General features: G+C 35.0%; 2 protein-coding genes across 2 annotated transcripts; both read left to right on the forward strand.

Moving 5' to 3' along the window:
- The first annotated feature begins 676 nt into the window (after positions 1-676).
- On the forward strand, positions 677-2,509 carry LOC111781591 (uncharacterized). Its single transcript, XM_023662276.2, has 5 exons — positions 677-814; positions 941-1,136; positions 1,676-2,019; positions 2,327-2,393; positions 2,501-2,509. The coding sequence occupies exons 1-5, from the start codon at positions 723-725 to the stop codon at positions 2,507-2,509; spliced, it is 708 nt and encodes a 235-aa protein (XP_023518044.2). The 5' UTR covers positions 677-722.
- Positions 2,510-10,387: 7,878 nt separating this feature from the next.
- On the forward strand, positions 10,388-13,997 carry LOC111781631 (leucine-rich repeat receptor-like tyrosine-protein kinase PXC3). Its single transcript, XM_023662319.2, has 2 exons — positions 10,388-13,338; positions 13,418-13,997. Exons 1-2 carry the CDS (start codon positions 10,992-10,994, stop codon positions 13,741-13,743), a joined length of 2,673 nt encoding a protein of 890 aa, XP_023518087.2. The 5' UTR covers positions 10,388-10,991; the 3' UTR covers positions 13,744-13,997.
- The last annotated feature ends 142 nt before the right edge of the window (positions 13,998-14,139 follow it).

Below are 14,139 nucleotides of genomic sequence, written 5' to 3' on the forward strand. Positions count from 1 at the left end.
TTCGACTGTGATCTCGGTTTATTCATGTATCCCTCCTTTACTCGAGTGCCACGTAAAGTATTGTTTTAATCAAACTACGCTTAACGTTTGTCACGTAAAGTATTGTTTTAATCACCCAATATAGAATTGTTTCAAGTAAACTACGCTTAACGTTCTTATGATTGAGCTACCAAAAAGGAAGGTGCACATTGTTGGAATAGACTGAGATTTTAATTCTTTTAAGTATTTTTTAGTCATCCTATCCTCATAATCGCTCTTATGTGATCTCTGTTTATTTATGTATCTCTCTTTTACTTAGTGCAAATCCTCACTGTATACAATTTTTACAATAAAAAAATTTTTTATTTTTGAAAATTGAAATGCCAGCTCAACATCGTCTAGAAATTTAAAAAAAATATATATAATTAATATTGAGTTAAATAAATATTATAATCACTTTATAATATGAAAGTTTGAGAGTAAAATTATAATGACTATTATAGTTGCATTAGTTTTTGTAATTTATCCTAAAACGTATGGTGTTTCCCAATTCTTCGTATAATTAATTAATTTTTTTCTAAAACATAATAAAAAAAATAGTAATAATCAATCATTTTTTTTTTTTTTTCAAATTTTTCAAAAGAAAAAATATATATATAAAAAATGAACCATACAAATGAAAGAGAGTAAAAATTTCAAATAATTGAGAATCACCCGCCACAAAGTCGTTACTGATAGAATCAATGGCAGAGTTCCCTTGCTCTCTGGAACGCACAGTCGCTTCTGCTCTGCTCCTCCTCTCCACTTCGCCGCCTCCTCCCCCGTCTCCGCCTGTGTAAGATTTCGGATCTTATTTCAATTTCTGTTTTCTCTGTTAATTTGCTCTGTTCTGTTCTATTTGATCATCCGTTTCTTTCACTTTTATCATTCTCTGTTTCTGTGTTTTGTTGACTCTCTGTAGATCGGTTTGTCAAGACGAGTGGTTGTCTGAGGAGGACACTATCGGAGGAAGTTTCTTGAGAGAGATAACGGTGCTTTATGACTATTCGAAGTCTTGCTCTTCGGTACTCACTAGATCAGATGAATCATCCGAGACTCGAGCTGAGGAGCCGTTGTTGTTATCTACTCCGGCTTATCGCGACGATCTCAAGCTTCATGTAATTTTCTTTACTTCTCATCTGTTTTAGCTGATTTCTGCGTCTTTGAGTTTGTTCTTCTTGTATATTGTTTGATGTGGTACCTTAGGCTCTGTTTTCGTTTGCTCATTTTCTGTTGTGTGTTATCCTGTGTTTTGGTTGAAGTAAAAGAAATATTGATTTGGATTGGCGTTTATGATTTTTTTTTTTTTTTATTTGAATTAGTTTCTGGATGAGCTCAATACGATCGGGAAATCTTCTGCTGGTATCTGAATTTAGTTCGTGTTCAATAGTGCTTGGCTTATCGTACGCTTTATTATCGATGCTTGGCTATCCAATCATTGTTGTTGTTTCTTCTTCGATATCAACGTCAATTTGATCCGAATGTTAGAATTTCACTTCCTCCAGACTACTTACCTATCTGTCAAATGAATTTCAACCGGTTTAATTTCAATTAGATGCATTCCAAGTCTTAATACTTCGATCGAAGAAGCGTTTAATTGCTAATTAATTTGATAATTTTGAATATGAAACTCTGAAGTCTAACAACTTCCCCACAGGTCGTGAGAAAGAGTCGTTCGAAGCTAATACGGATATCCGAGAACCGGAATCTCACTTCGACAGACGACGTTACCCTGTCTTCAGGCTCCGTGTCCTCGGAGTCGTCTTGTTTGTCAAGCAGCTCAAGCGTGGTCACAAGCGCTCCAATCCATCGCCTGGTTACCAGAGCAGAGAAGAAGTTAGAAATGATTCGTCACGTATGGAGGAAAAGGCACGTCGCAACGGCTCATATGCGCCGGCGGGCCGAAGCCATTTTGAGTTACCTCTCTGGTGGCTGTTCCTCTGAGGTGAAGATACGCCAAGTGCTTGGCGACAGCCCTGACACAAGCAAGGCTCTCAGAATGTAATTCATTCTTCTCTCTCTCACATCTCACCACGTTGGCTGTAAAGTCTATGATCCCACCGTATGCTTTTAACCAGAGCTTCCAATTCACACATTCACTGTACACGGTCGGATCATCTATGCCCTCGGATTACTTTCACCTTTGATGATAATTTATAACATCACTGTTGGGAATGAACTCTATTCTTTCTTATGTGAGTTCAAATATTAGGCAACACGTAGATCCAAAATTTCAAGCTTATGGATTGATTAGGATCAATTTTATATTCATGAAATTGTTTGCTCTCTGTTTCCCCTTCCTTGGCAGCCTGTTGAAACTGGAAGAGATCAAAAGATCCGGAACAGGTGGGCGCCAAGATCCCTATATTTACACGGTACTAGACACTCTCAACTCCCAGCTTCCTCTCTACTTGATGTCTTCAAAGCAAGCAAGTCCAACAAAACATATTATTTTTTACAGCTTTGATGTCTTTTTTTGCAGATTGCTTGACAAACTCCGAGTAGATTCGTTCATTTATAGCCTGGTCCTAACTCTGCCGTAGACAGTCTCTGGGAAGTTCTGATCGAGCCAGATTTGTAAGCAAATTAAATATCATAGAGTAGTATACCAGAATTGATTAAAGCTTGATAGGAAACATAGAGCTTTGAAGTATGCATCATTGTTTCTCCATTTTGAAATCTCCTCAATATATTTTGTCCTTTAGGGGGAGAATCAACTGAATTCAGCTCTGTGACACTATAATCTTGAACAATAATAAGAATGGGAATATGCCTCTTGACCCACTTGTGATTATGGGTTATTTTCTTATTGATCGATTTTAAGATTTTAGAATATGTTCTTAAACATGTGTACAATTTAATCTTGTGAATAGTATTTACTTGCAAGCCTTTTGCTAAGAACTTTCACCATATATTTATATTATATAATCCTTTAATATCTATGATTATCAGATGAACAAATTCTCAGTTTTATATAGAAACAAATCATCCATGATATCAAAGAGGACACAATTTCTATAGAAACCCAAGCATGTTTTTCATCAATAAGAAATATATGTTGGTACCAAGATCATCTAGGCTGGAACAACTACAACATAGTCCAAGACAAGGCCACATAAATGGCCAAAGTCATGGGAGTTTGATGTGATAATAAGCACCGTAAAATGTAACCCTTGTGCTAATTGTGCCTGCTTGGAACTTCAAACTTGCAGTTTTGGATCTTCCAAGCCCTCTAGAAATGAAGCCAACTTTGTGGTTTGATGGGCAGCGAAAGCTTGGCCATCCATGGATCCATGGCAGCCATTTCTGGCATCGTCTCCAATGGTGAAGGTGAGATTGAAAAACTTTTTAAGAATTGAAGAAGGTTATGTTTTTTTTAAAACTATAATGTTGACTTGAGAGAAATTATTTCTTAAATAATTATTTAATGGTGATGGATCTCACGTTATTTTTTTTATATAGAAAAAAATATATTTCATAAAAAAAATTATTTTATATTGATGATCCTACATTATTTTTAAAGGGATGCACACAACCAAATTAATGGGAATTGTAAAACAAAATGTTCTATTGGTATCTTATGGCACTGCAAGGTTTTACTCTAAACCATGATGGGCCTGGCCCAAAACTATCATAGTCTTAATCTTGGCCCAGAATAAGACGCAATTTGGGCTACGCTTTGGGCTCTTTTCTTCCGAGCTTAGGCCCATGAAGGACGCAAACTCAGAAATACGTGGCTTCATTGCACCTCCATAAGGTAATTATCATTATTTTTCAAGGAAAAAAAAATCATTTTTACTCTCTTGTAAGCCTTAATTGTAGTTTTTAAATTATTTATTGAATCTCGAGCTTGAAGCTATAGTAAATTTAATACTCATCTTAAAAAAAATATTAAAAACTAATCAATCAATTTTGAAAAATCTAAACAATAAAACGCATAAAATTTAGCTACAAAAGCCCTTTTTTAAAAGGTATAATAAATTTCTCCATATATTCAATAAAATAAAAGGTTTCATTTTGAAATTGATTAAAAAAATCTAAAATTGCCCTTTTTAATTCGATTTTATATTTGACAACTTTACAAATTATTAAAAAAAAAAAAAAAAAAAAAAAAAAAAAACTTTTTCATAGTGTTTAGAGAGAGAAAGAAACAGGAGGCTAGAGAGAGAAAGAAATAGGTGAGACAATCCATGATACAAGGTTCATGATACATGTCTTCTAAAGTGAGGGCTGAATCCCAATAGCTTTTAATTTTTTAATTTTTTAATTTTTTAATTTTTTGTATTTAAAAAAATGGTATATTTTTGCTGAGAATTATGAGTTATAAAGTGGGGTTCATCCCCACACCCATCACCCCTCCACATGACATTGGTAGAAAGGTGGGAGATGAAATTGGGCACTCTTTGTCCTTTGAGACAAGGAGAAAAAAAAGCCCTTTTTTCATCAACTTTGTTCCCTAACAAACCCATTGGCATTTTGTCTATCCATTTCCCTTTTATGTTTTCGCCTTGTTTCTTTTATTTAAGAACTCGAGTCATTTATTGAATTCTTAATCTAATAATTGTATGAGCCAATTGTCTGTATAATTTAGAAATAAATATCTAATATTTTAAGAACAAAGATATCTAGTGATATAGTTTAGGAAAATGATTTAGATATCTTAGTAATAAATTGTCATATATTTTATGAATAAATTGTCTCTACTAACGTTTTCCTCTCATAAAATCTCAAGAAAGTCTAAGCAGACTCAAATAGTAAAGTGCAGTAATATTATATAGAATGTCTTATAATCTCTTATCGATTAGTGTCAATAAAGAGTGCGAGGATTTCCCACAAATAGTTATGTTCAACATGAATATGTTTATTTTTTAAAGTCGGTTAGATGAGATAAGAATATCATTTTTACAAATTTAAGTTAGGTTTCTATAGTTTGAGCATAGTGCTCGTTTTAAAACTTTCCGTTTAGCTTCTTACAAGTTTAAGTTCGGTTTCTATGATTTAGACATAATACTAATCACACAAATTAATTAATTAGGGGCAAGACATTGGGAAAGTTTTATAATCCAGACATGGTAATCACACAAATTTATTTAGAACTTAGAGCCATGATAATCTCTCAGTAACATTAAAAAAAAAAGTGCATTTATAACTTCAATAAATTAACAATTCATTTTGTTCAAGTCTATTCCAACTTTTTTTTTATTTGAGAAGCTCCGTCAATATTTAATTTAATTTTTATATATCTAGTTCAATTTAAAAATAAAAAAATTGTGCAATTTATCTCGAGGTAAAAAAAATATTAAAGAAAAAAAAAAGCTAGAAAATAATTAAAAATTGAGAATAAACATGTTGGTATGTTATTGAATATAATAAGAATAATTTAAATATTTTTGTTTTTTAAAAAAAGGACATGAAATTATAAAAGAATGGGAAATTAAGAGAAATGATTGGATATGATGAGGGTGCACCAACCAGGTCCTAGCCCCTTGATTCCTGCCCCAATGTCCCTTTCCCTTTTTTTTATTCAATTTTTTGACTAACCAAAAAGAACTTAATAAATTATTATTATTATTATTATTATTTTAAAAGGTTAGCTTTTCTTTATTAATATATTTAATTTTAAATCAATCATGATGAACTTAAAACTATTTTATACTTCTCATAACATTCTTTAATTCTTTCCCCTTTCTGCCTATTTTCATTTTAAAATTTGTGATTTTTTTAGGGTTTTGTTAAATTATTAATCTGTGTATTAATCAAATTATTTTTAAAAAATTTATAATAATTATTAATATGTGAGTAGAAATATTATATTATAAAATATTAAAATGAAGAGAAAATTTAGTTACATTGTCCAATACGTTTGTGGGAATATTTCGTTTTCATCTACAACCGATGTGACTTCTCCCAATTCACTCTCCTTAAGGGTTAGCATTCTCGCTGACACACTACCTGACCATATTGTAATAATCCAAGTCCTCCGCTAATATATATTGTCCACTTTGGCCCGTTACGTATCATCGTCAACCTCACGATTTAAAAACGTATATGTTAAGGAGAGGTTTTCATACCTTTACAACGAATGTTTCGTTCCTCTCAGATCTCACGTATATATTTCAAAATTTTTAAATTTGTATGCTTCAAAAAAAAAAAAAAAAATTCAATCTAGTATGACAAATAAACCAAGATCATTACTTGTTCTAGATCAGGATCGTCTAACTCGATCCTAACGATACACTGAGAAACTAACCACTCAACTCGTACGCTCGTGGTCAGTTCAAAAAAAATATTGATTATACGTAATGCCTAAATCCCGTTATGAGCAACACAACAAAGTAAAAGTTCAGTCCATACGGTGACTCGGGTGGCTAACTACGGGATCACATAATGAATATTTACCACAACAAAAGTCATTGTCATCATAACTATTATATCATTCATCAAATAGGTCCCATCATAGTTTTCAATCATGGTTTGCCATACATCATAATCATACAATGCACAAAGCACGCCATGTGCATACATATCTAACAAATTTGAAAAATAAAACGTTTGTCCCATAGGAAAGTCTCATTTCTCGAAGAATTTTTAGCAAGCACAACAATTCACCTTTAACCTACTCAACCTTAATCCAACCCTACGTCTACTGATCTGGAAACTTTGAAAATCAGCAAAGAGAGACGCAATAAAAAAAAAATTACTACGAGAAAACGCTGAGAGATAGAGAGATTTAAGTCCTCGAAATTCTCGCTCCTAAACCTGATTGAACAAAGCGTCGACCTCCATGAGAGTGGTGAGGAAGCCTAATTGGGTCATAGGAAGAGGAAGAAAAATTCACCGACAACCTACTATTCGTTTAAGAGAGAGAAGTACTGGAGACAGACTAGAGGAGTGTCAACGACAACAATTGTAGGTGACGGGAAGCAAAACCCACCAATCGAAACGCCTAAACTATTCTAATTTGTAAATTTAATCGAAGTTATTGACATAAAGCGTGTGTTTTCAACCAATAGATCAGAGGTTCGATTTTTATAACATGGAAAAACATGTTTCGGGTACTCTACTACCTATTATGTTCGTGAAATGAGTTCATATTTCAACCCGAATGCCCATCATTTGGTCCCACATCCCCCATTTGATTTGATACATATATATTTTTTTTAAAAAAACTTTATGATATGAATAATTAATGTGACTTCCCTCCAATAATTTAATGAAAGGAGTTCTTGTTTGCCTTTCTTTGGTTGTGCTTCCTTGGAGTTGTTATTCATTTTATTTTGTTACATTTCAATTATATATTGCAACCCTACATCTTAACTCTACCTGGAATTTGACTCATTTACTGAGGTCGAGGTCAAGGTTTAGAACGATGGGAGGAGCAAACCTAGTTTTGAACCAATGTAGTAAAGAGGCACGTTGAAAAAGTGTAACGGGAGAAAAGAAGCAACAAAAAACCTTCATCGACGTCAAGGTCGAGACAAAGAATCTTTCCGTCATTGAAGAAACAAACCTGTAGAGGTGTCATCGAATGGAAGAAGCAATGGAGAACCCTGGTTGAGGCCAAAGCTGGAATGAAGCGAACAGTTCTTCGTAGAGAACTGAATTGGAGCTGGATAGGAACAACGACTCAACATATTAGTATGATATTGCTCGGGTTGAGTATGAACTCTAATGAATTTGCTTTTGGTTCTCCTAAAATGTCTCGTACGAATAGAGATAGTATCGTTTACTTATATATTCATGATCTTCCTCTTAATTAGAACCGTTTTCAACTTTTAATTTATAACTAATAAATATGGTATTAAAAATTTAGAAATTAAATAGAAAAAAAAAATTTAAAATTTGGGATTTGTAATTTGATATTTAATTTACAACATAAAATATTGAAGACATAATGATTAGTACAATTAAATGACAAAGTTTCCTTTCTAATCAAAAGTGAAACTTTAGCAAATCTAAAATAACACAAATATTCTGTCACTGACTTTGACCACCCAATCAAATCTTCCTCACCCCTGACTGTGCTGTTTTCTTACATCACAGCTCTGGCATTCTATCTTCCCTATTTTATTTTTTTTTTCTAATCAAAATAAATACACATGCATATATTATAAATTAAAAGGTATTATATTTTTGAGAAGTTTGACCATGGTTGGGAGAATAGTCTTTCAGCAATTCAAGATATTTATGTAATAATAATTAAAAAATAAATAAAAAATCATATATTCTCTTTTTTGGGTTTTAATTGATAGTGTTTTTTTAGAAAAATAATTGCTAAAAATAACACTAATTCCTATTAGTATTTTATTTTATGTGTATAAGGGGAAAGAAAACTATATGGTAGGGTTGTTCATGTGACTCGAGAACCGGACTAACCTAGACTATCCAACTCAAACCATAAAAGTTGGATCTGGTTAGTCTTTCTTTGGAGGGGAGGGAGGGGGTTCGGTCGAATTTTTGGAAAATCGAAGATTTGGGTCGTTATGCGAGTTGACATTCTTTAGTCAGGTCAACCCACCGAACTCGAAAGTAGAGTTACAACCCAACCTTACTTTTAAGATCATTATGAAAATTAAGAACATTTGACGTATAAAATTGATGATAGTAATGTATTGTGACTTGTGAATGTTTGGTATTTGAGTTTTATGAGATTTTAGTTATTAATATAACATGTATGGTTGATAAGTAATATTTTTTTTTAAAAAAATACAGCCCGACAACTCAACCCTCTGTTTTTGGATTGTGTTGGGTTGGGTTATGAACTCTATTATGGTTGTTCGGGTCACCAACTCAACCAACCTAAAATTTCAAGTTAATCCAAAGATTTTCTCCGACACAACCTAATCTAAACCGTGTACACCTTTACTATATAGCCGTTTTGGCAATAAAGGAATTTTTGGTAACTCTTACATGATTTGGAAACTAAGAAAAGGAAAAGAGAAAAAGTGACACAACAAGAAAAGAGAAAGAAAAGAAAGGACCCATCTTAAAAGATTTGTTTGAAAATGGATTCAAAAGCAAATTTGATGTTTTCTAAGTATAATAATAACGTAACGAAAAGAACAGACGAACATAAAAATTACAAGGGAATGTTGAGGATTGTTCGGAGGGAGCCCACATTGACTACTTTAGAGAATGATCATGAGTTTATAAGTAAAAAATACATCTGCATTGGTACGAGCCCTTTTGGGGAAGCGTAAAGTCATGAGAGCTTATACTCAAAGTTGACAATATCATACCAGTCTTGCTTAGGGGGAGGTTGCTCGAGGACTCCATAGGCCTCGAGAGTCCCACATTGACTAATTCAAGGAATGATCATGAATTACGCTCGAGACATGACACATTTGGAACGAAGGAAGATTTTTCAAAAGAAAAACGACATCAGAGTCATACGAAACAACTTAAAATCTTGGTTTAAAATGTATTATATTATAAAGTTTTTGAAGAGGTATTGAAAATAAAAATACATCCCATCAATAGCAATATTTGAGCAATTGATACCAATCCAAGCATGACAACAATTTACCATATATATTTTCAAAAGGATGGGATGGATATAACACCAAACTCATCATGATGTTGGAGATGACATCAATGTCTTCTTCATATAAAATAAATTTAATTTAATTTCTCGAATTTTAACCGAGTTAAAAAAACTTACCTTTTTCGTCTTAAAAGTTAAAATTCCGTCTTCATAGATAGAAATAATAATATATATTACTTGGGTTGAAATTTTTTTCAATGGTCGGTGACTCGAGCAACTCGAAAAAGTTAACAACTTAATCTAACCTCTATTTCTTTGTTGTGTTGAGCTGAATTGTTGAGTTATTTTTTTTAAAAAATACCACTTATGCACCGTTGGATTAATAACTAAAATCTCATAAAACTCAAATATCAAGCATTCACGAGTTACATATGCATCACTAACATCTGTTATAAACGTCAAGTCATAGGGTACGGTGGGATCCGGTTGTATATAACCCCACCCAAGTTCTACGTTGATGTAAACACTTCTATAAATAGATTTGAGAAAAATTGTGTAGTAAATGATGAAATGTAGCTAAAAACTGAGCAACTTATGCCATAATCATACATTCCCCAAAATTTTGTAAAAAAGATTTGAGAAATTTAATTGGGAAAATGTAAGAGGCAGAAACTGGAAACTGAAGAAATATATTACTAATAAAGCATGTTGTCCCATGAATGATGCATACATTACACACCACCACTCTCTGCCCCCTTCTGCAACACTTCCTACTCATACTCCTTTCCCCTTTTCTCCTTTTCCCTTTCCCTTTTCTTTTATGCTCCTAACCCAAATCAATTCGTCTTTCATTTCTCGTGATACTTTGATCCATTCCTCTCTCTCTTCTTTCTCTCTCAGACCCACAAATCCCTTTCCCACCAAAACCCTTCTAAACTCTGGAATCAAAAACCCCTCTTCCTTCTAATCTCATGTTCTTCACTGTTTTTCTTCTTCTTCTTCGTCAATTTCATCTGGGAATAGTGTTTTCTCCATTGCTTCTTCAGGTTTTTCTGTGATGTTTTCTACTTTTTTCCCTTTTTTGTCTGTTGTTTCTTGTTGGTTGATTGTTTGCCCTTTTGGGTTTTAGCTTTTCTTCACTTGTTTTTTTGTTGAATCTATGGTTTTGGGGTTTCTTGGCTCTCTTTTTTGATGTTTTCTTGTCTGGAAACTGGAATGTTCTTGGGATTGCTCTGTTTCTTAGATGGGTTTTTGTGGGTTTGAATTCAGTTCTTCCGACTTCCCTCTTTGATGGGTTTTCTTGGAAATTTCCTGTTTCTTGAAATGGGTAATGTGGGAAAGTGGGATTGATTTTTGCTTTGGTTTCTTTTGGTCTATTATGGGGTTTTGCCCTGAAATGTGTTTCTCTTAGAGAAAGGGAAGTTTGAGAAAGATCTGGTCTGGCAGCTTCAATTTCTAAAGGGGTTTTTGTGAATCATTTCAATCTCTTATGGCCTCTTTGTGTTGTTATCTCTTCATTTTTCTTGTTGGGTTTCTTTCAAGTTCCCTGTTTCTGGGAGCTGAGCTTGATGATCAAATCATCATGTCCTCCATTAGAGAGGACCTTCAAGTTCTTGGCTGGAGCTCAAACATCTCAGATTACTGTTCTTGGAAAGGTGTTCGTTGTGGTTTGAATCATTCCATGGTTGAATCTCTTGATCTTTCTGGTCACTCTCTTAGAGGTAATCTAACTGTGATTTCTCAGCTCAAGGCTTTGAAATGGCTGGATCTTTCCTTCAATGACTTCCATGGAAAGATTCCGTCGAGTTTTGCTAACTTATTCGAGCTCGAATTCCTCGATTTGTCTTTGAACAAGTTCGATGGCTCGATCCCGCCCGAGCTTGGTGGTTTGAAGAACCTCAAGTCATTGAATCTCTCCAATAATCTTCTGGTGGGAGAGATTCCAGATGAGCTTCAAGGCTTAGAGAATTTGAGGGATTTTCAAGTTTCTAGCAACAGATTGAATGGTTCAATCCCAATGTGGGTTGGGAATTTCACTCATCTTAGAGTTTTTACAGCTTATGAGAATGCATTTGATGGTGTAATCCCTGATAATCTAGGCTTGGTTTCTGAACTTCAAGTGTTGAATCTGCATACTAATAAGCTTGAAGGCCCGATTCCTCAAAGCGTTTTCGCTTCGGGGAAGCTCGAGATTTTGGTTCTAACACAAAACAGATTGAATGGGAATCTTCCTGAAGAGATTGGGAACTGTAAAAGCCTTACTAGCGTTCGAATCGGGAACAACGACCTTGTTGGTGTCGTTCCTCCTGCCATTGGAAATGTTAGTAGCCTTGCTTACTTTGAAGTGAATAACAATCACCTATCGGGCGATATAACATCTCGGATATCGCTGTGCTCTAATCTTACTTTGCTGAATCTAGCCTCGAATGGATTCACCGGGACGATTCCTTCCGAGCTTGGAGAACTGATGAATCTGCAGGAACTTATTCTTTCTGGTAACAATCTGTATGGTGATATTCCAAGATCAATGCTCAAGTGTAAGAATCTCAACAAGCTTGATTTGAGCAACAATAGATTTAATGGTACTATTCCTTCAGATATCTGCAATGTCTCAAGATTGCAATACTTGCTTTTGGAACAGAATTCAATCAAAGGAGAGATACCTAACGAGATCGGAAAATGTACAAAGCTTCTCGACCTCCGACTCGGGAGTAACTACTTAACTGGAAGCATCCCTTCGGAGATCGGTCGGATTAAGAATTTACAGATAGCTTTGAACTTGAGTTTCAACCATTTAAATGGACCAGTGCCTCCTGAGTTGGGGAAGCTGGATAAACTGGTCTCGTTAGATTTGTCGAACAATCATCTCTCGGGCGATATCCCTTCCGAACTCAAGGGCATGTTAAGCTTGATAGAGGTGAATTTTTCGAATAATCTGCTTACTGGTTCGATTCCTTTTTTTGTTCCATTCCAGAAAAGTGCAAATTCTAGTTTTCTAGGGAACGATGGCCTTTGCGGGGCGCCATTAAGCATTTCGTGTAGAAACTCGATCGGGTCATATAATCAAGATTACCATCACAAGGTCTCTTACAAGATCATACTGGCTGTCATCGGTTCCGGGCTGGCAGTCTTCGTATCAGTAACTATAGTTGTTTTACTTTTCGTAATGAAAGAAAAGCAGGAAAAGACAGCTAAATCTTCAGGGACTGCAGATGATGCAACCGTCGACGATCAACCAATTATAATATCAGGAAACGTCTTCGACGATAATCTCCGACAGGAAATCGATCTCGATGCAGTCGTTAAAGCCACGTTGAAGGATTCAAACAAGCTCATCTTTGGCACTTTCAGCACGGTTTACAAGGCGGTTATGCCTTCGGGTATGATCATATCAGTTAAGAGACTAAAATCCATGGATAAGACAATCATTCATCATCAAAGCAAGATGATCAGAGAGCTTGAAAGGCTTGGTAAACTGAGTCATGCTAATCTTTTGCAGCTCATTGGATATGTAATATATGAAGATGTGGCTCTGTTGCTTCATCATTATCTACCCAATGGGACATTGGCTCAGCTGCTTCATGAGTCCACAAAACAACCTGAGTATCAACCTGATTGGCCTACGAGATTTTCGATAGCCATTGGAGCAGCAGAAGGGCTTGCTTTTCTTCATCATGTGGCTATAATTCATCTTGATATTTCATCATCTAATGTTCTTTTAGATGCAAACTTCAAACCTTTGGTTGGAGAGGTTGAGATCTCAAAGCTTCTTGATCCATCAAGAGGAACTGCTAGTATTAGTGCAGTGGCTGGTTCATTTGGCTACATTCCACCAGGTAACTTGCTTGAATCTTCATTGTGAACTGAAATGCTATAACTGAAATGGAAATTCTAACGGTTTGTTGTTCGGTTTAGAATATGCGTACACGATGCAAGTTACGGCACCTGGAAACGTTTATAGCTACGGTGTTATCTTGCTTGAGATTCTCACTACCAGGCTTCCAGTCGATGAGGAGTTTGGTGAAGGAGTAGACTTGGTGAAGTGGGTGCACGGTGCTTCGTCGAGAGGCGAAACACCTGAACAGATACTTGATTCCCAGCTGAGCACGGTGTCGTTTGGATGGAGGAAGGAGATGCTTGCAGCTCTCAAGATTGCATTGCTATGCACTGATAGCATTCCGGCCAAAAGGCCAAAAATGAAGGTGGTGGTGGAAATGCTTATGGAGATCAAGCAAAATTGATGGGCTCCCGACTTCCCCGAACTTCCGATGTCGTGCTAGATGCAAACGACGACGTTGGATATGAAGATTGAATTTGAATCCTTCAAGAAAGTAATTGTTTTCAGGTGGAACTGAGTGTCCATACATTATTGTACAGTCTGGTCGTTGTTTTCTGATCATCAACCAACCAGATTTGTATATTACATAATGGTTAACGATGTAATCTTGTTTGAGTTGAATACAGAGTTGTGAGTTGCTCTAATGAGCTTAGGGCTCTTCATGATGTTACAATACCATATAGAAAGACCACAAGATTAAATTCAAAATCTCAATCTATTACAAAAGCCATTCTTTTTCCAAAGAACTAACAAAGTATGCGTTGAGATCCCACTCCCATTCCTAATGTGAGATTGCACA

The sequence above is a fragment of the Cucurbita pepo genome, chromosome 19, assembly GCF_057944985.1.
Source record: "Cucurbita pepo subsp. pepo isolate OVF chromosome 19, ASM5794498v1, whole genome shotgun sequence".
NCBI classification, from domain to species: Eukaryota; Viridiplantae; Streptophyta; class Magnoliopsida; order Cucurbitales; family Cucurbitaceae; genus Cucurbita; species Cucurbita pepo.

Coding starts and splice junctions, on each gene's coding strand:
- LOC111781631 (XM_023662319.2), top strand. CDS start 10,992: ATGGCCTCTTTGTGTTGTTATCTCTTCATTTTTCTTGTTGGGTTTCTT. Junction 13,339..13,417: donor ATTTGGCTACATTCCACCAG/GTAACTTGCTTG, acceptor TGTTCGGTTTAG/AATATGCGTACACGATGCAA.
- LOC111781591 (XM_023662276.2), top strand. CDS start 723: ATGGCAGAGTTCCCTTGCTCTCTGGAACGCACAGTCGCTTCTGCTCTG. Junction 815..940: donor CCTCCCCCGTCTCCGCCTGT/GTAAGATTTCGG, acceptor GACTCTCTGTAG/ATCGGTTTGTCAAGACGAGT. Junction 1,137..1,675: donor GCGACGATCTCAAGCTTCAT/GTAATTTTCTTT, acceptor ACTTCCCCACAG/GTCGTGAGAAAGAGTCGTTC.